The following is a 21,965-nucleotide window of genomic DNA, read 5'->3' on the forward strand; positions in this document are numbered from 1 at the left end:
GTCGCGACACCACTGGAGGCGGGCTGCACGATGTTAGGGCGTGAGCGGAAGACGGCCTAACGGTGTGCGGGACCGTAGCCCAGCTTCATGGAGACGGTTGCGAATGGTCCTCGCCGATACCCCAGGAGCAACAGTGTCCCTAATTTGCTGGGAAGTGGCGGTGCGGTCCCCTACGGCATTGCGTAGGATCCTACAGTCTTGGCGTGCATCCGTGCGTCGCTGCGGTCCGGTCCCAGGTCGACGGGCACGTGCACCTTCCGCCGACCACTGGTGACAACATCGATGTACTGTGGAGACCTCACGCCCCACGTGTTGAGCAATTCGGCGGTACGTCCACCCGGCCTCCCGCATGCCCACTATACGCCCCCCGCATGCCCACTATACGCCCTCGCTCAAAGTCCGTCAACTGCACATACGGTTCACGTCCACGCTGTCGCGGCATGCTACCAGTGTTAAAGACTGCGATGGAGCTCCGTATGCCACGGCAAACTGGCTGACACTGACGGCGGCGGTGCACAAATGCTGCGCAGCTAGCGCCATTCGACGGCCAACACCGCGGTTCCTGGTGTGTCCGCTGTGCCGTGCGTGTGATCATTGCTTGTACAGCCCTCTCGCAGTGTCCGGAGCAAGTATGGTGGGTCTGACATACCGGTGTCAATGTGTTCTTTTTTCCATTTCCAGGAGTGTACTATTGGAATATACAAGCACCGTTTCTTCCCTTCTTCTCTCAGTTTCTGCCACCACATTCTTACAACTTCTTACAACTGCCATCTCCAACGAGCGTGATGTCGCTGGGACGTTATCTCCAGTATGTCTTTTACCTGGATTCTCCGTTTGTAAGCTAGTGCGATATACGTACTGGAGTTAGTCAAAAGCAGTTAGTTACAATACACCAGAAAATGACAAATATCCCAGCACGATATGGCATGATATGACGTTTTACGACCGGAAGAGGAAATGTTGGTTCTAAACATTTCGGACTTGGTAAATCTTCCCCATTTGTAATCCGCAACCACTGGCGTTTTTTCCTAGAGTCGTTTAAGAGTTGTACCGTGCAGTTCTACGTTCGCACTATGTTTCTAGAGATACAAACACTTTGCAACTTCATCCGTATTTTCTTAACAGTGTGTATTTTATGCCAGTTAGTCTACTTTTTGGCAGTAAATTGTTATTTGTCACAATATTGTCTGCGAATTCCAGACAGCCTACCCGTATTCCTCTCTCTTTTTTTTAAAAAAAATCTTGTAGGACTTAAGTGCTAAGGTCATCAGTCCCTAAGCTTACACACTACTTAACCTAAATTATCCTAAGGACAAACACACACACCCATGCCCCGAGGGAGGATTCGAACATCCGCCGGGACCAGCCGCACAGTCCATGACTGCAGCGCCCGAGACCGCTCGGCTAATCCCGCGCGGCCCTCTGTCTTTAATCGCAACCGTATTCCACTGATTCACTCCTTTCGTTTCTCTTAGCCATTGCCTGATCACCTTATTGAGGACACAGTTAAAGATCAAAGGGGAGAATCTACCTTTGCGTCTAGCTCTGGATTTGATCTTACAGGACTCTGAACTTCCCTCTGAACTTGACCTTGGATGTCGTGTAGGTTAAGGTCTGATTATTAGTTCATAGGTTTTTCATTGTTTTTTCTACCCACAATCATCTCTAAAATTTGGAACAGTGAAGGTGTACTCACTGAATCATAGGATTACTTGGAGCCTGCCAGAGTGGCCGAGCGGTTCTAGCGCTTCAGTCTGGAACCGCGCGACCGCTACGCTCGCAGGTTCGAATCCTGCCTCGGACATGGATGTGTGTGATGTCCTTAGGTTAGTTAGGTTTAAGTAGTTCTAAGTTCTAGGGGACTGATGACCTCAGAAGTTAAGTCCCATAGTGCTCAGAACCATTTGATTACTTGGAGTGTATTTATTATAATTGTACTTGCATTTCCTTACTTTTAAGGTAGCAAACTCATTGACTATTACGTGTAGCAGCTGTGTCGTATTCTGCCGACAAGACAGCTAAATGTGGCAGTCGTCTTTCATCACCCGCATTCGGTCTTCAGTACCCTTTTATAATCACCAAGCCGCGCGGGGTAGCCGCGTTGTGTAGGGTGCCTTGCCACGGATCGCGAGGCTTCCCCGTCGGATCTTAGAGTCCTCCCTCGGACACTGGTGCGTGCGTGTGTGTGTGTGTGTGTGTGTGTGTTGTCCTTAGCGTAAATTGGTTTAAGCTAGATTAAGTAGTGTGTAAGCGTAGGGGCCCATGACTTCGGCAGTTTAGTCAAATGGTTCAAATGACTCTGAGCACTATGGGACTCAACATCTTAGGTCATAAGTCCCCTAGAACTTAGAACTACTTAAACCTAACTAACCTAAGGACATCACACACACCCATGCCCGAGGCAGGATTCGAACCTGCGACCGTAGCAGTCCCGCGGTTCCGGACTGCAGCGCCAGAACCGCTAGACCACCGCGGCCGGCAGTCCCATAGGAACGTACCACAAATTTTCAATCATCACCAATTTCCTGAAACAGCATTTGCAAGATTCTTTCAAAATATCGAAATGGTAAGCCATGTTAATGCTCACCAGCTCCTTCACATGGTGCCTTAAAGCAGCAGCTACTTTCCTAAGTAGCCCCGCTGTATCAATATCTCACCTGTATTTGAGTCCAAAATCAGCAGCGTATCTTTCAAGGAACGATGCAGAGTTCATACGTGCTAGAATAACAACAAAAACGTAATACATAAGCAAGTCCTACTTCCCAGCAGATGCTTGAGGAATTCATGATGGGTCAACTTACATGAAAATACAATTTGTCTATAGGTACAACGGCTAACAACTCCTATAATATTGACAATCTGCCATAGAAAGATTCTTCTTGAATTCTTTTTTATTTACACAGCAGACTGTACCAAACGAAAAATGGGAGCTGCAAAAGCATAAGGGGCAGTCAAACGAAAATCACCATAACTTTTAATAAATCTGTTCCACTGTGAGAAAAGACGTTCAATGCCTTCGTGGAAAAGGGATTGCGCTTGCCTACGAAATCGTGATTGTACCTTGGCGTGCACCATTTCGTCCGAAGCAAATCGACGGCCACGAATATTTTGCTTCAGGGCTCCAAAAAAATGTGGAAATCGCATATTGAAAGATCGGGACTCTATGAACAATAAGTGAGGGCTACCCAGCGAGACTTCTTGGCAACATGTGAGCGGGCATTTTCTTGGCAGGTTGTTTCGACTGCGCCGCAGAAGTTTCGCTGGGAAGCTCTCCATCCAGCATCCTCCATACAGCCCCGACCTCTCCCCATGCGATTTCCGTGTTTTTGTGGAGCTCTGAAGAAAGACATCCGTGGCCGTCGATTTTCTTCGGAGGAAGAGGTGCATACCTGGGTACAATCATGGTTCTGTAGGCAACCGTTTGCATTTTCCTGTGAAGACGTTGACCGTTTTGTCTCATAGTGGGATAAATATATTAACAGCTATGGGTATCACTTTTGAAATAATAACAGTTTACTTTCTGACTGTCACATATATTATTAGCTGCAGTGGCAAGTGAATAACACATCTTCTCCCACACTTTTTCTGTTTGATTCCTCCGCCGTCGCGTGGCCGCGGTCCTCAGTCGGCAGAAATCGGAAAACATCAGAAGCCTTCCGCCAAACAGCATATGTTTGTTTTGTTTTGTTTGATCACTGGCTCGACGACGACCTTTGAGATCCAAACCCTGTTGTTGAAGACGAGCTAAGTGTGTAGGCAGCAGCTGTGTGAACCAGGCGCACTCTTCTCTGTGTGAACCAGGCGCACCCTTCTCAAAGAAATCATATTAGCAATGGACGCATTTGCAGTAACAGTCGCTTCTGTACCGTGTTAATGGAACGAAATGACGCCTGGACAGCCGGCCAGAGTGGCCGTGCGGTTCTAGGCGCTACAGTCTGGAACCGCGCGACCGCTACGGTCGCAGGTTCGAATCCTGCCTTGGGCATGGATGTGTGTAATGTCCTTTGGTTAGTTAGGTTTAAGTAGTTCTAAGTTATGGGGGACTGATGACCTCAGAAGTTAAGTCCCATAGTGCTCAGAGCCATTTGAAACGTTTTTGAACGCCTGGACAACAGTGTGCGTCTACAGTCGCCGGCCGACGGGAAGACCTCTTGTAAGCAGAAGATAGGAACACGAGCGGTAGGAGAATTCGTGTACCCTCACGCCCCATTCTTAAAAAGTCTTTTTTTTCCTGTGAGTTTTTGCGCTCTTGGCGGGAGCCTGTCTCTCCACCCCCTCTGTACGGCCTTGGCGTAGCACCTCTCGTTTTGAACACTAGGCGTCGCTCGGTGCGCTGCAGTCGCTCGTACGACGCAGCGAGGCTGTCATGTCGCTGTGGCAGGGGCCTACTGCGAGCTGCGGAGGTGGAGAAGGTGGCCGCGCAGTAACGCCGCTTTTTGCGCAGGTGGGCGCGTCCAGTGTAAATCAATATGGCAGCCGCCCCGGGCGCCCGGCTGCCCCAGCTCCACTCCACTCCACTCATTACGAACAAGCGCGCCGCCACATTCTCCAGGCCAGCGATTTCTAGCCGGGCCGCCGCCGGCGCAGCCCAGCGCGCTGCCGCCTACTTTACATGCCCGCCTTTGTCAGCCGCTTGCAATGATCGTAGCAGTGCCCTGGGCAGCTGGTCACGTCCGAGTCGATGACTCAAGAGATAGGAACTTCTTCCGTTTTCTACGTTGCGCTAGGAGACGTAGTAGCATAGGGTTAACAGCATTAGAATTGCAGCGCTGGGGTATGTAAAGGCTGCCTCCGGTCTAACCTCTCGGCAGAGTCCAGACTGAAACGCATTTACGAGTACTGTTTTCTCTGCTGTAGACATCTAGTTGTATAGACTTGAATTTCGTAGCTGTCCCATCAGCTGTCAAGTTGTTGCCACACAAAGTAGGTAGCTCTTCCGTATGGTTTCAGAGACCTTTTCAAGTGTCAAACATCTGTGATGTATATATGCAGACTGAAGCGACGAATGAAAATTTGCGCCAAGGCTGGGATTCGAACCTGGGTCTGCCACTAAGTAGGCAGATGAGCTAACCACTATGCCACCCTGGCTCAGTGGCTTTATGCAACAGCACAGACTACCCTAGCATGTATACCTCCTCAATGTGGAGCCATGCAGTCTCATTTCATTAGAAGGACCTGTGCCAGGGTTTCAGGCAAGATCCCCTGTTTCGTTCGAGTTTGAGGTGCTATTTGAATACAGTTGGAGAGCCTCTTCTAGGCGTTATAGTCTGGAACCGCACGATCGCTACGGTCGCAGCTTCGAATCCTGCCTCGGGCATGGATGTGTGTGATGTCCTTAGGTTAGTTAGGTTTAAGTAGTTCTAAGCTCTAGGGGCTGATGACCTCAGATGTTAAGTCCCAAAGTGCTCAGAGCCATTTGAACCATTTTGAGCTGCGTCTGAATTACTTCGATGTCCTCCTTCAATCCACCTTGTACGGATTCCAAACACTCGAGCAGTATTCAAGAATAGGTCGGACCAGCGTCCTCTATGCGGTCTCCTATACAGATGAACCACACTTTCCTAAAATTCTCCCAAGAAACCGAAGTCGAGCATTCGCCTTCCCTATCACAATCCTCAAATGCTCGTTTCGTTTCATATCGCTTTGCGACCTTACGCCCAGATATTTAAAAGACGTGAATCCGCATTAACTTACATTTTCCAACATTTGGGGCTTGCTACCATTTATCTCACCAATTAGAAATTTTGTGTAAGTCATCTTGTCATCTTGTATCTTCCTACAGTCACTCAACTTCGACGCCTTCCCGTACACTTCAGCATCATCAGCAATCAACTGCATATTGTTGCCCACCCTGTCCGCCAGATGGACCTATCACACTTCCATAGAGCAGTCCTGACGAGAGCCTTGTCTCTGATGAACATTCGCCGTCGAGGACAACATACTGAGTTCTATTACTTAAGAAGTCTTCGAGCCATTCACGCATCTGTGAACTTGCTCCATATGCTTGCACCTTCGTTAACAGCCTGCAATGGGACACCGGCTCAAGTGTTTTCCGGAAACGTGGAAATACGGAACTCGCCTGTGGCCCTACATCCTTAGTTCGCCTTATATCATATGAGAAAAGGGAAAGCTGAGTTCCGCACGAGCGATGCTTTCTGAAACCATGATGCTCGTGCACGTAAGCTTCTCAGTCTCAAGAAAATTTATTGTACTCTAACTGGAAATGTGTTCAATGATTCTGCAGCAGACCGAACTCAGTGATATTGGTCTGTAATTCTGCAGGTCTGTTGTTATACCCTTCTTATATACAGAAGTCACCTGCGCTTTTTTCCAGTCGCTTGGGACTTTGTTCTGGACGAGAGATTAGCGATAAATGCAACCAAGGTAAGGGTCCAGTGCCGAAGAGTACTCTTTGTAAAACCGATTTGGGATTTCATCCGGAAACGGTGACTTATTTATTTTCAAATCTTTCAGTTTTTTCTATACGCCACGATGCTTACTACTATGTTGCCCATACGGTAGCCTGTCCGATGGTCAAGTAATGGTATGTTTGTACGATTCTCCTGCAAGAGCGATTTCTTGAACAGAATATTTAAAACTTCGGCTTTCGTTTTGCTACGTTCAACTGCCACATCAGACTGGTGAACAAGGGGCTGATTGGAAACTTTATACCTGCTTAGCGCTTGTACATAGAACCATAATTTTCTCTGGCTCTCTGCCAGATGTTTTTCTGTGGTGCGACGATGGTAGTTGTTTACCCTTCGCGCATGGATCTTTTCACAGACGCACGAATCTCTGCTAACCTTTGCTTGTCGTCATTTGCGCGTTCTCTTTTGATCCGACATTGCAGCAGCCTCTGCTTCCTCAGCATCTTCCGAATATCGTTACTAAACCATGGTGGGTCTTTTCCGTCGTTTATCCACTTACTAGGCACATAAACAGACCTGTGCCCATAATCCCTCTACAACCATCTTACTGGAACTAAGTGATGTCAGTTCACTCTCTAAGTGAGATGCTAACAACTGCTTATGTGCTCTATGTAGCAGAAACACTCTCCTAGCCTACTTGACTGATTTATTAACTTTCGTAACCATACTTGGTATAATGACATCGTGATCGCTAATCCCCGTTTCTATACTGACATTATCGATAAGATCCGATCTATTTGTAGCTACAAGCTAATCTTAAATCTGTTCGCTGCTATCATATTTCTCATTTTCAGGAAAGCTTTTCTTGCTAGTGCCAGCCTTTATTTCATATCATCTTGAGTTCTGCCATTGTCACTCATTTTGCTGCCAGTATGCTAAAACTCGTCCTCGCCCACTGTTTTCAGTGTCTTATTTCCTAATCCAGTTAACAGGGAAATAATCCCCCCTCCTCCCCCCCACCCCCCACCCCCCGCCGCTTGACTTTGCGCGCGCAAAGGCCTGACGGCTAACTGCAATGCTAACTAAGTCGGAAGCGGTGCAAGGTATTGAATTTTTTTCTTAACTATCATTTCTCAGCCCAACGTATCCCGCAACACCATTACAAGCTTTTCAGACTGTTTCTCACCACCCTGCTTATACAGGGTGTATCGTAACTAATGGCGTAAACGCGCATTCAATTGAAAGTACACGATACTAGAAGAAAAAATAAGTCTCAGTAAATATGGGCTCTAAAACGAATACCTTGAGAGCTATGAACACTTATTCTTCTCCTTCTTCGATACTGTGAAACAAATCTCTTCTACAGCAACCTCTTTGCTTTCCATATTTTAGGGGCTGATAACCCAGCATTTTAGTCCCTTTACTCCCAAACCCAACCAATCAATCCCTATTTTGGGGGGAGGTAGTATGAACCAAAACTAGAAAAAACGTGGTCTACAGTGCATACCTTAAGAACTAGTAGCACACGTTCAATAGAAAAGATGTCTTTCACAGTAGCGAAATACTCATGTCTCTTAAAGGTATGTTTCTTATGGCCCGTGTATCTTTCTTTTACGGTCGGTGTTTACTAGACATTTTGTTTTGGCCTAAGGAGATTTCCGAAAATCCTCTTTTTTTTTCTTTATTGAGTTTCGATTCCCTCTGAAGGGGGCGGGCTGGCAGCAGCTTAGTACGCCGCTCTTCAGCCTACAGACTTTGTTTTCAAAAGATGAAGATAATAAATAATAAAAGTTGGCGATAAAATCGGTGACTTAAAGGTAAAATGGCGGAAAATTGTGGTACTTAAAACATAAAACAAAGGGTTGATGCTAATAAAATACACAGGAAGCAGAAAAATAATAGACAGACAATTAAAAAAAATACGGCGACAGTCTGTTCGCAAGAGATATAAAATTCACACACAGCGACGGCATGATTTCTGTTCGCAACACTTTGGAAAGCCGCACAACTCTGAACACTCACTTAAACACCGCACTAGAAAGGTGGTACAAATAGGACATACCACAGCCGAGAGCAGGTGGGGCGAAACTGGACAGATGATGGGAAAATAAAGAAAAAGGGGGGAAGGAGAGGAAAAGTGAAAGGGGGGGGGGGGAAGGAAAAGCCTCTAAAGGAAATTTAGTTACGCCCTTATATTCCCTGGCGTCACTTTGAGAATAACTGAATTTGTCACATTTTGATAGAAAAATACCGATAAGTTGACTAACTTCAACAACAGTCAGATATGTGGCGAATTCCGCGCTTGTTTACTGTTTTCGTGACATGGCTCTAAAATACAGATTATGCTAATCCATTACGGATATTGTAGAACAACATGACTGTACATTAATTGAATATAAATAAAAACATCTGAGAGTCATAAGTGACCGATCATTGCCAGCTCTAAATTACACTTGCATTTCGACAGCGCTAACTATATGAAGTTACCTCTCTGCTGAGGGATGGAAGAGTAAATTTGCGCTGTACTCGACGTGGAACAAAGTAGCATGTTTCGTAGCGATTAATACAGTATCGCTGAGGAGTTATGTCATGTAGATATGGATCACAACGGCTGGTGAATTAGTTATAACCCACTTGCGGTCGCGAGCAACATAAATTTAAATAAGAATCAGATCGCTCCGTAGCATCTTATTTAGGAAGCACGGACAGCAAATCGGGGGAACGTGTATTGTGAAAATGACTGTGATCTTAACCGGTGTCCTGTTTGTTCCTGCCGAAACTGTAACGAAACCAAACAATTTTTGATAAAATGTGGAAATTTGATTGATGAAACATGGAAATTTGAATGTTTCGAATAAAAGAAGTTGTGCGAACGAAAGCTCCATTAACTGAAACAAAATTGTACAGTGTCACAACTACAAAATATAGTATCCAGCTCCATTTGATTTACGGACATGGAATGTTATGGTTTCAAACAGCTGCGGAAGCACGAAATTATATATATTTTTAGCGTTGTGTGAAAAAGTAATATTCTGCGAACTGCTGCTTTAAATAACGTAAAACAAAATCCCAGAAGGAAGTGAATTCGTCCATCCGCTAGTCATTTCGCGTGTAAGAGTGAGCATGTAGAATTGTTGTTTAGTTTGTTATCTATGTATTACACATAATTTTATGCAGTAAAATAAAAATGAAAGAAGGAAAGAAGTCTTGTTAGGAAAGTGTCGTATACATGTAGCTTCACCGTTGATTATTCGTTTTAATTACTACCCGCTGGCATTCTTAGGTAGACAGTAAGCGTTTGAATGCTGTTGATATTTCTTCACAATGCCACCAGGTTCTTAATTTCGTTACTTCTGTGCTACTCACATTTTAGCGGTAGATCATATAATTGTTTTAGAATAATTATTTGGCTTGGAGGAAACGCGAAATCAAGTGGCAGAGAGGCCCTGGTAGAATTGAAGCTCTCGGCCCGGCTCACAGTTTTAATCTGACAGCAAATTTCAGAACTAATTAGCAGAACTGGTTATGTTTGTAGCAAACCTGGCCTCCTGATATTTGCAGCTCTTTCTTCTGAGAAGGAAACTCCCCATCGCACTCCCCTCAGATTTAGCGGTAAAATAGTCCACGTGAATAGTCAGTCAAAAACTTAATAAAGATCGAGCATTGAAAGCAGGAAGAAGGTGTATTAAACTATGAAAAAAGTAGCAAAATAGAAAGAGTGAACAGTGCAAGACCAGGTTGTATAAAATTGAGCGGCTTGCGATAATCACGGCCTCGAGGTTATGTTGTCACGGTGGTAGACTTCAAAGTGGGAGATCCATGTTCAAATTTTCCTCCTGCCCCGCGGACTCCCCCCCCCCCCCCCCCCTCGCGCACACACACACACACACACATTTTTTTTCCACAAAATTATGAAACTTTCCACCCGGTCATTGAGTTGTCTGTTTTCCTTCTGCAGTCTTGGCAATTTTCATACGATATATTGGTTATAGAATGTTAGTCATGTGTTAAGAATATATTACCATTGCAAGAAAATGTGATGAATATTGATAACAGACGAGATGCTGCATAGACCTGTCACAGAAATGAAAACAACAAATAAACGGGCGTGAGCTATGTTACAACAAAGGAATTCAAGAGTAAAGACTTCCAAAACGGTATGTAAGATTCATGACATGAGGTACTTGCGTAGAACAAATGGAGGTACTTAAGGCTGGAGGCCCCTTCCTCACAGCTCACTGTTGCAAACAGACGTTACACCACTACACACACACACACACACACACACACACACACACACATACACATACACAACTTTAATTACAGCGAACAGACGTTTCAGTGACTGGACGGACAGTACATAGTTTTGTGAAAAAAAAAGTGGTACGAGGGAGATTTGAATACTGATCTCCCGCTCAACATTTCAACACCGTCACCACATATCCAAGACGCCGTGGTTGTTGCAGTTCGCTCGATTTTCTACATCTTGAGCTTGGACCATTCACTGTTTCTATTTTGCTTCTTTTTCTTCACTTTCATACACCTTCTTCCTGTTTTCGTGCTTGATCTATGTTCAGTTTTTGGTGGGCTATTCTCTCGGCCATCTTACCACTGTATCCGAGGGGGCTGCTATTCTGAGTTTGCCTTGTGGGAAGCTCGTTTTGGCTGACAGTTCATTTGTGTATCTGCAGTAGACGCGAAGGGTGTTGGTAAATATCTTCTCACTTCACTTTCGATGATCAATGTATCCACTACATCTGCGTAGCGTTTCGGGCTCCTACGTAACCGGAAGCGAGCGGTCTGCGCTGAAGTTCTGTTTTCATTCTAGACAGGTGTAAGTCCCACTTACGCAAGGCTCCTCATTACCACTGAGCATCGTCACGCATTGCTAAGGTGCTATACCTTCTCATTTAAAGTTCTGTGTTCGTCACTTATGTGGATAAAAGTCCCTTTGAAACTCTACAAGTTTTCCGGCCCATAGTAGCTGCCAAATGCATCATAAACAGTATGTTTTTATTGAACCTGAAATGAGTGTTTATAAAGCACTGACTCGGAACTTCTACATGCAGAATGCCTCTGTACCAGCAGAGGCTAAAACCGATTTTTTTATTTCGACACCGGTCAGGTCTACTGGTGAATAAGTAACCTGTTATACAGCTTCTGTCTGTTTCTAAATCGCAACGACGTCCTACAGACTACTCATTTTGTCTTTTATGTTGTAGCCTGTTAGTCCTCACTTCCTAGTAATACTCTCCATCCGAACAGGCCCAACGGTACCGACAGACCACCGTGTTATTCTCAGCCGATGGATGCTGCTACGGAGGGGCATGTGGTTAGCACACCGTTCTCCCGGCTGTTGTCAGTTTTCGTGACCGGGGCCGCAACTTATCCAATCCAGACAACCAGCTTCTCAATTGTCCTCACAAGGGCTGAGTGCACCCCGCTTGCCAACAGCGCTCGGCAGACCAGAATGGTCACCCATCCAGGTGGTAGCCAAGCCCGACAGCTCTTAACTTCGGTGATCTGACGGGAGTCGGTGTTATCACTGCGGCAAGGCAGTTGGCGCTAGTAATACAGCAAGTGATCGTAGGACAGCGAAACTTTGTGAAAGCGTTTGTAAGGACACACGGAAGAGACATAACGAATAAACCATTGTAATAAACACATTTTATTTTCTACGTGAAAGGTTCAAATGGCTCTGAGCACTATTGGACTTAACATCTATGGTCATCAGTCCCCTAGAACTTAGAACTACTTAAACCTAACTAACCTAAGGACAGCACACAACACCCAGCCATCACGAGGCAGAGAAAATCCCTGACCCCGCCGGGAATCGAACCCGGGAACCCGGGCGTGGGAAGCGAGAACACTACCGCACGACCACGAGATGCGGGCCTACGTGAAAGGGAAACATTTGTTAATTGCGTGCCATGGTTACGTTCCAGGTTGCAAACGTTGCTCATTGTGACGAGCATCGGCATCCACGACAGCCTGGAACCGTACTACAGATTGCTCCACAGCTGTTCGAAACATCTCAGGTGGGATGTTGGCTACGTCCCTCGTTATGCTCATCTTCAACTTCCAACGTGTGTTAGTATCCCGTTGATTACCCCTGTCCCCCACAGTCAGATGTCACACGAATTCAAATCTGGTGACTTTGGTGGTCACGCAGTTTGGAACAATTGGCCAGTTATTCAGTTTTCGTCAAATGCGTTACGGAGTAATCGAGTGACGTCAAGAATAATGTGAGGTGGAGCCGCATGTACAGTACATCAAAACAACTGAGTCTAAAGCCCCTCTCTCCCGTAAAGCAGGGATCACATGTTGGGGAAGCAAATCACAATAATGTGTATCGTTGACGATGCTTGTCCTTGGTCTTTGGGGTCAGAGTTCCTCAAAGGAAAACGGACCAATCACGAACTGTGCCGCGAAGCCACACTACACAGTGACGCGTTCACTATGCAGAGGAACTTCATGAACATTAGTTGTCGATGACGATCCCCAAATGCAACGACTGTAAGTGTCCACTGCCCCAGTGGGCTTAAAGTGTGCGTCATCAATCCAAAAAATGTTCCAAGGCCACATGTCGTCAAAAACATCCCTCGCAAGAAACCTAAGAGCAAAGTCTGCTCGAATGTCTGCGTCTCCTGGCAAAAGTTGGTAACTAATGTGGAGCTTGTAAAGATACTATTCACAGTTGTTCGCAGATTTTTTCAAATGGTGGACCATGGAATGTTCTGCTGTCGTGCCACAGCTCGCAAACTGCTTGAAGATCGCACATTGCGTCCAGCATTCTCAGCCATGGCAACATTAACTTCTTCAACAATTTGCGGCGCAATTGACCGTCGATCTCTCCCAGAAACAATTCCCAAATCGCCAACTAGCTCTAACTAACAAATAATGTTCTTCAATCCCGGTGCGGAAAGAGGACTTGTCCGGTTTCTTTTGGTGCGTCTATACTCGCGAAGGACAATAGCACTATCGCTGTTGTTTAATAAAACGCTTTTACTAATAAAGTCCTGCTCACGTTTTCCAGACCCATGTTGACCTCCTGCAACTGTAATGCACATTGATGCTCATCTCAATCATATATCGCCGTACTGTTACCGAAACTAAGTTTGCGGCTCGTGGTCTTGCGGTAGCATTCTCGCTTCGCGCGCACGGGGTCTCGGGTTCGATTCCCGGCTGGATCAGGGATCTTCTCTGCCTCGAGATGACTGGGTCTTGTGTGTCTTTCATCATCATTTCATCCTCATTCACTCGCAAGTCGCCGTAATGGCGTTAAAGAACTTGTGGAGCGGCAGCAGAACCGCCCCGCGAGGGGTCTCCCGGCCACCAATGTCATACGCTCATTATTATTACCGAAACCAAAACTACTAAGAACGCAAATCCTGGAGCGCACAGTCTATCCTATAAAGCGACATGCCCAGACAGTAAATTCTTTTCGTCTACAGTGGATCAAGCAGCGAAAGTTTGATTATGGTTGTCCTGTATATGAAAGAGTTGGAGCCAACCGCTGTGCGCAGTAGAACTCAGTAACTTCAAAACCATCAATACTTACTTTAATTCAGTTGCTGGTCAAATGGACGCAGTGAGGCTGATAAACTGGCATGAATGCGAAAGTTCTGTTGTGGAAGGTATTTTGTTTTCGTCTTATATGTTCAGCCATTAGAAGCTGAGGACATTTGAATACATCTGCAGCATCATTATTGCGCCTGATGTTGTTCATTGCTGTTTGCAAAAACTGTTATCTACCGATTACACGAAACAGTTGACAAAAGTCGTTATGAAACCCTGTTGGTGACTAAATTGTGTCAGTCTACCATCATAGTGTTATGTGTATTGCAAATTTCCTTTTATGGAACCTGTAGGTGAAGTTTGTCAGAGAGTTTATGGAAAAGCGGGAGGGAGGTTTCTTGCCGTCAGGCATCGTTCTCAGAGCAAAGCCCGTGGGAGCAGGAGTGTCGGAACGCTCACAAGAAAGTACCGAAGTATTTGATTTCCTTTGTAAGTCATGTAAAAAAACTTCGCCGAATTTCATTTATTTTGTGATGTATTTTTATATTATTATAGAACAGAAATTACCATCGGAAATAATAGACGAGGCACTGAGTTTTTCTCAAATCGGCTTCTGTAGTTTAAGCAGAATATGAACACAAGTGCCGGCCGCGGTGGCGCTGCTGCCAGCCCGCCTTTGTATAAGGTGTTAAAATCACAATAAAGAAAAAAAAAAAAAAACCGCGGTGGCCGTGCGGTTCTGGCGCTGCAGTCCGGAACCGCGAGGCTGCTACGGTCGCAGATTCGAATCCTGCCTCGGGCATGGGTGTGTGTGATGTCCTTAGGTTAGTCAGGTTTAAGTAGTTCTAAGTTCTAGGGGACTTATGACCTAAGATGTTGAGTCTCATAGTGCTCAGAGCCATGAACACAAGTAATCAATTAACTTTGTGATAGCAACAACCACTACGATCCGAATCCTGTCGTGTATGTTAGTTCGCAATGTCGATCAAATGATCATTTTTATGTCGGGCAGCATATGTTCACAGAGGGATTAATTAATGAGGCACGTAACATTGAACTGAAGAAGAATCAATGAAACTGATTACGTATTCATTCTCAAATTGTCTTCTTAGACACTGGAGAAAAGGCGTCCGAATTAACTTGTGGTAGCGATTGTGACAGTCATTTGAATACATGAGTTTCGTGTTGAATTTACGCAAAAGCTACGAATAAGAGCACAATAAATTCCTTTCTGATATCATCTGGGACAGGGTACACGATGTTCTACACAGATCTTCATAAAAATTCTACCGGAGTTACGTCGCGTGATTGTGCAACAGGTCCTGTTCTACTATTCCGTACAACCAGGCCGAACTGCGGAAGTGTTCCATGTTCCTTCCCATCGCAGGGGTACATTTTCAATGAGCTGCTGAAGCGTATGCTGTGAATTTCATTGACTTAAGTCGCCTGGTGACGCGGTAACAGATTCCAGCACATCGTCGTAACAGTTACGGCCCGCATGTTTAAGGCAACATTTGCTGATGAACTTAAACCATAAATGCATCAGGCTTATCATTATGTCTGGTGTGAATACCTCTCCCCTTGAAATAAAGCTTTTGGCTGAAATGGGCGCATAAACGCAATTACCCTACTGGCTGCATTGTCAATAAATTTTGTTTACGGACGATACGCAAATTACCACGACAGATACGGCGTGTTTCAGAGCTGCTTTTTGGATCGTTGTATTTGACGAATGCCATGTGGAACAACAAGGCAAAGAAGTTTAGTACTTCAGAAGAATAGCCTTTTTTATTAATTGTGAACTATCACTAACATCCACCCCTTCTTTCCGCCTGATGACACTTTCAGCTTTACCTTGCTTGAATTTCGTCCGAGGGCGGTACATGTAAAACAATTGTTATTACTGTAACGTTATATGCGTTTGTAGTACTCGTTGAGCGTTGCTTCACTGCCATTATTTAGTATAATTTTTTCTTTGCTGCATACATCTCCAGAGGATCAGTGTATTCGGACAGTTATAATAATAATAATAATAATGATGATGATCGTATTTAGGTGTGCTGATGAACTAACTACAATACAGTCGGGTCGTGAAACTAAATTGAAAGAGTATTTCAGATATGTGGCTATCGTTGTCAGGAACTGAAACTGAATAAAAGAAAAACAGGTCTGTGTCGAATAAAAACCAGTTATAGATTTACGTTAATTATCTCCTGTAAACAGTAAGATAACATTAGCATTTGTGGTGCTGACTGGAAGTGCAAGAAATGAATGCAGGTAACACATTCGATCGTTCATGGCATTCTGTCTGGAAGGCATTGCAGGTCTGTAAGACAGTTGTATGTTGTCGTGACATGTGATAAGGCAGTCTGTCGACTTACTCTGCAGTAATGAACGAAACTAGTCCCTTAGATCTGTGTTCGCACTTTGCAACCGGAGCAGTGCCGAATATATTTATTGTTTTTCTCCTTGAGTATTAAGTTTTGCCAGTGCTTGCTACTGGGTATGATAGCCAAGGAAATTGCAATTGGTTCAGATGTTCTCAGATTGTATTCCTAGAGTGGTGTAACTCTGACGATTATTAGTTGGTGGCAAAATACTGTCGTAAGATGTAAGTGTAGCTCAGTGAAAGATGCATTGACAATCAACAGCCCAGCTTGAAAGAGCTGCGCTAATCACCAAGTAAATTCTCGCGTTGGACAGTTCGCGCATATTCAATGAGGACGCAAACACGGTGTTTGAGAACTCTATTACAGAATTTGATTCAAAATCATATTAAAATACAATCTGAAAATAATGTGGCGCCGCTTACTGTCACCCATTTATTGAGGACGACGAGATAAGAGCACGACAAGACAAGCCTGAGAACGGAGCGCGTATTGACTCATTTGCAGAGAGATATCCAATAACAAAGTGGTCGTAAATAGCTCAGATAGCATCGTGCTGCTCTGGCGGAGTTGTACTCCTTGCGTGTACCACACATCCGCCCCCAGCTCTCTCTCTCTCTCTCTCTCTCTCTCTCTCTCTCTCTCTTTAAAACACATACACACACACACACACACACACACACACACACACACACCACACCACACCACACCACTTACTACGCAAGGCAGAACGAGCCTCTCCTCATACGTAGTAATGTTCACTCTATCATACCCGAAGAATCTATTTCACTTCTGCATACAAGTAGTGGTTCTTTTTACAAGTTTTCTTGTTTCTTGGAGCAGTGTTAGCTTTATTTGAACGCAAGTGTTTCTGTGAGCGATTTTTGTAATACTTTTCAACAGAGAGTCAGCGACAGATTATCATGAGGTATCGTTTTCATTTCTCATACACTAGCAATCGACTAGTGCCAGTGCACATATTTTCTGATTAGAAGGTAGTGGTTGCATTCTTTTAACGATTTTTTCCAATATTCCAATCGTGTGCCGTTATTCAAGTCATCGCGAGACAATGCATTGTTACACTGATTCTATTCTGCATCGTACCGGTGCCATGCACGATTAAAACGTGGACGGTGCGCAAGCGTTACAAGTTAAAAAGTAAGAAATTTTCAGTGTGTTTTGTAAAAACCCGCTAAGAAGTTGCAAAAATTGGGGGAAATATAGTGTGCAGCATGTCAACAGAAACAGGTGTAGCAAGAGCAGTCATTGACGGCAGTGAAGTGATGCGCTTGTCAGAGAACGTCAGGCAGCCTCTTGTGAGGCAATTAAGCTGTGGCTTTTTGTGAAGCTTGCACAATGACGCCTAGTCCGTCACATGATACGGGCTTCAGTGCAACGTTTCCGCATCTGCGTTTTCGTCGTGTCACATCCTTCATGCAACTAGCGAGTTTCGCAGAAAGTGAACGACTCATAAAAATATAGTGAGTAAAGTTGACCTCACCACGAAGGCTGGATTGAAAACCGCAGATGATAAGTTTATTTTTGCGGAAGAAAATGGAAATGCTGCCGAATCAGTACGTCTACGGTTGTAAACGCTTGTTTGTAAAAGAGCTTATTCTATTTGAACGTAACCAAGAAGTAGAGTTATCGGTCACACTTCACCCCGCATTTACGAGTAGTTGTATTCAAACAGTTCCTTCAATAAGAGACACTTTACAGAACAAGTTTCATTATTTGTGTAATGTGCGCAGGAAACATATAGCTAGATTTTTTTCTATAGAGCAGTAATTCACCGACCAGGTCATAGCACACAACAAGGTCATTAGTTCAGCAGATAGGATGTGAGAACCGCAGAAGACATCTTATGTACAATATCGCATCGCTGTCGTTCCAATGCCTATAGCAGCGATATGTATTTAGATTTCTTCGTTGGAGGTTGCCTCTCAGAAGCCGACTCCTCCAGAAGTATTCAGCTTCGATTTAGCGGAAGTGACTGCTTGTCCTATGCTGTAGCTTTCAGACAGTCCAAGGGGAAAAAAAAGGCTGAAACTTCGGCAGTCGTAGTTTTATGAGTTGGCAGTGGCAGTGCAGAGCGTAAAACAGTCGTAGTTCGCTTTAATATCTTCTTTCTCGAAGCCTTTGTTAAGCTTCTGTACGATCGTTAAATATAACTGCCCTAACTATTTCTGTGTGTTGTTGTAAAAAAACACTTGGTGCTGTACACATACGAACAGTTGTATTTAACCTTAAATCGTAATTTACATCGAGAACGTGTAGGAACAGAATGCGGTTTGTTTTCTCAGTCACGCTCCATCTTCTTATTGCAATTTAACCTCAGATAAACAAAAACTTCATTAGATACGAAGTACGAGCACCGTTTCTGCTAAAGACTGCGAACTGATCGACAGCAAGATTTTCAAGGAACCATCCCGCCCCTTCGCTCAGCCAAAACATGTCGGGCACGAAGTCTGCGACGTGAGTCTGATAAACAAGTTTCGGAGATACCACTCACAGGCACAGATACGCACTTGCGGGATATATTACAGAAACTGTAACACATTAACGAAATTACACAGTGGCAGTTACAACGTACTGCCGCGCGGGGTAGCCGCGCGGTCTCATGCGTGTTGCCACCGCCCACCCGGCTCCCCCCGTCGGAGGTTCGAGTCCTCCCTCGGGCGTGGGTGTGTTTGTCGTCCTTAGCGTAAGTTAGTTTAAGTTAGATGAAGTAGTAGGTAAGCTTAGGGACCGATGACCTCAGCAGTTTGGTCTCGTAGTCCTTACTACACATTCTCAATTTCCAAAAACGTACTAGATGTTGCAACGTCTGCTTATCTCTCTATCCGAGATGTGCTATTAATTTCATGTGCGATTCACGTCTCAAGCAAATTATTCCAGTCGTTAGTCATCAACATTTACACACATCAAAAAACGCTTTGCATCACTCTTGAAGATAGACGTTGGCTGTGGATATTATATCACAGACACAGCCCCTTTGACTGTTCAGAGATGTCACTAAACCCGCCCAAAGATGTAAACAACCATGCATGAGCAGCGCCTGTTGGACGGAGGGGGTCCGACAGCCGATCAGTTCCAGTCATTCCACCAGGAAGGAAGTACAGGCTCTTGTTGTCTGTAGTTCAACCATGCCTAGACGGTCAATACCGGGGTTCGATCGCGTCCGCATTGTTACTTTGTGTCAGGAAGGGCTCTCAACGGGCGAAGGGTCAAGGCGTCGCGGAGTGAACCAAAGCGATGTTGTTCGGACATGTAGGAGCTACAGAGAGACAGGAACTATCGATGACATGCCTCGCTCTGGTCGCCCAAGGGTTACTACTGCAGTGGATGACCGCTACCTTCGGATTTTGGCTCGGAGGAAGCCTGTCAGCAACGTCACCATGTTGAATAATGCTTTTCGAATAGCAACAAGAGGTCGTGTAGCGACTCAAGCTGTGCGCAATAGGCTGCATGATGCCCAACATTACTCCCGACGCCCATGGCGAGGTCCATCTTTGCAACCACGACACCATGCAGCGCGGTACAGATTGGCCCAACAACATGCCGAATGGACAGCTCAGGATTGGCATCACGTTCTCTTCACCGATGAGTGTCGCGTACGCCTTCAAATGGCTCTGAGCACTATGGGACTTAACTTCTGAGGTCATCAGTCCCCTATAACTTAGAACTACTTAAACCTAACTAACCTAAGGACATCACACACACCCATGCCCGAGGCAGGATTCGAACCTGCGACCGTAGCGGTCGCGCGGTTCCAGATTGTAGCGCCTAGAACCGCTCGGCCACCTCGGCCGGCGCATATGCCTTCAATCAGTCAGTCGTCGGAGACGTGTTTGGAGGCAACCCGGTCAGGCTGAACGCCTTAGACACACTGTCGTGCGAGTGCAGCAAGGTGGAGGTTCCCTGCTGTTTTGGGGTGCATTGTGAGGGGCCGACGTACGCCGCTGGTGGTCATGGAAGGCACCGTAACGGTTGTACGATAAGTGAATGCCATCCTCCGACCGATAGTGCAGCCATATCGGCAACAAATTGGCGAGGCATTCGTCTTCATGGATGACAGTTCGCGCCCGATCATGAACGTCTTGGATTGGATTGGATTGGATTGTTTGGGGGAGGAGACCAGACAGCGAGGTCATCGGTCTCATCGGATTAGGGAAGGACGGGGAAGGAAGCCGGCCGTGCCCTTTCAAAGGAACCATCCCGGCATTTGCCTGGAGCGATTTAGGGAAATCACAGAAAACCTAAATCAGGATGGCGGGACGCGAGATTGAACCGTCGTCCTCCCGAATGCGAGTCCAGTGTGCTAGCCACTGCGCGTGGACATCTTGTGGATGGCTTCCTTCAGGATATTGACGTCGCTCGACTAGATTGGCCAGCATGTTTTCCATACATGAACCCTATCGAACATGCCTGGGATAAATTGAAAAGGGCTGTTTATGGACGACGTGAGCCACCGACAACTCTGAGGGATCTACGCCGAATCGCCGTTGAGAAGTGGGACAATCTGGACCAAAAGTGCCTTTATGAACTTGTGGACATTATGCCACGATGAATACAGGCATGCATCAATGCAAGAGGAAGAGCTACTGGGTATTAGAGGTACCGGTGTGTACAGCAGTCTTGGCCACCACCTCTGAAGGGCTCGCTGTATGGTGGTACAACATGCAATGTCTGGTTTTCATGAGCAATAAAAAGGGCGGAAATGATGTTTATGTTGATCTCTATTCCAATTTTCTGTACAGGTTCCGGAACTCTCTGAACGGAGGTGATGCAAAACTTTTTTGATGTGTGTACTAATCTCCGACATAATGCGCACTCGACTACACAGAACACTGCTCTTAGAACATTGACATTTGCAACGTGTTGAGCTCATTGCACAGGCGCCGTTCCTGGTCGAATAAAGGAGCGCAACATGCAGGCGTCTGTATTTATGATGAAGTATCCATTTCCCGCGCTGTTTCCATTTTGTTGTCCAACCGCTGTAGCTCCGTCAGTGTGGTGAGAGCGCGCTTTGTGGTGCAGGTGGCGGAGTGAGCAGCGGGATGGAGAAGGAGAGCGACGTGGAGCGCGGCGCCGACAAGTCCGCGGCGGCGCCGGGGTCCGGCCCCGCTGCCGCCGCCGCCGCCGCCGCCGCTGCCGCCGCCGCCGCCGCGGACGCGCCCAGCCTGCTCGACGCCGCCAGCCTCTTCGGTAAGTTGCAGCAGCAGCTGAAGCGTAGTACCGAGACAACGCGGCAGCCAAAGCGCTAAACAGTGGACAGTTCGACAACCATTAGCTCGCAAAAGAAGCCCGTCTCACACGGAATAAGATTCGCTGTAAGCTTAGTTTCCTGCCCGGTGCGACGGCTCGCTTGCAGGCTCTATCGTCTGCTAGTCGGCTGCCCTGCAGGGATCTGTGCTAGCGGCCAGGAGTTGTGTATGGCGTCTCATGTCTCAGCCTACAGGGCGGATTGTAAAGAGACTATTCGGTAAAAAAAAAAGTCCATTCTCGCATATCTCACAATTTAATTCTTCAGCTTATTATGAATTGCCTATCATTTCGTTGATTGTAATGGTTACTGTGATATTTCGAGATTAGCTAAACTACTGCAAGAAATTCGTGAAGTTGGCAGTGAAGAAAACAAAAGGGTTGCTATGGAATTGTGTTGGGTGCATGGTAGGTTATATGGTGTTGC

General features: G+C 45.8%; 2 protein-coding genes across 2 annotated transcripts in view; both read left to right on the forward strand.

Moving 5' to 3' along the window:
* Positions 1 to 21,400, forward strand: part of LOC124556307 — a 602,370-nt gene extending 580,970 nt beyond the window's left edge. Inside the window, exon 6 of the mRNA XM_047130280.1 lies at positions 21,314 to 21,400. The gene's annotated coding sequence lies outside the window, so the exon portion shown is untranslated. The remainder of the gene's footprint in view (positions 1 to 21,313) is intronic.
* The window catches only part of LOC124556308 (bromodomain adjacent to zinc finger domain protein 2B-like), a 379,839-nt gene continuing 379,207 nt past the window's right edge, over positions 21,334 to 21,965 (forward strand). Inside the window, exon 1 of the mRNA XM_047130281.1 lies at positions 21,334 to 21,481. Coding sequence (XP_046986237.1) covers positions 21,334 to 21,481 — 148 coding nt within the window. The remainder of the gene's footprint in view (positions 21,482 to 21,965) is intronic.

Source organism: Schistocerca americana, chromosome X (assembly GCF_021461395.2).
Source record: "Schistocerca americana isolate TAMUIC-IGC-003095 chromosome X, iqSchAmer2.1, whole genome shotgun sequence".
NCBI classification, from domain to species: domain Eukaryota; kingdom Metazoa; phylum Arthropoda; class Insecta; order Orthoptera; family Acrididae; genus Schistocerca; species Schistocerca americana.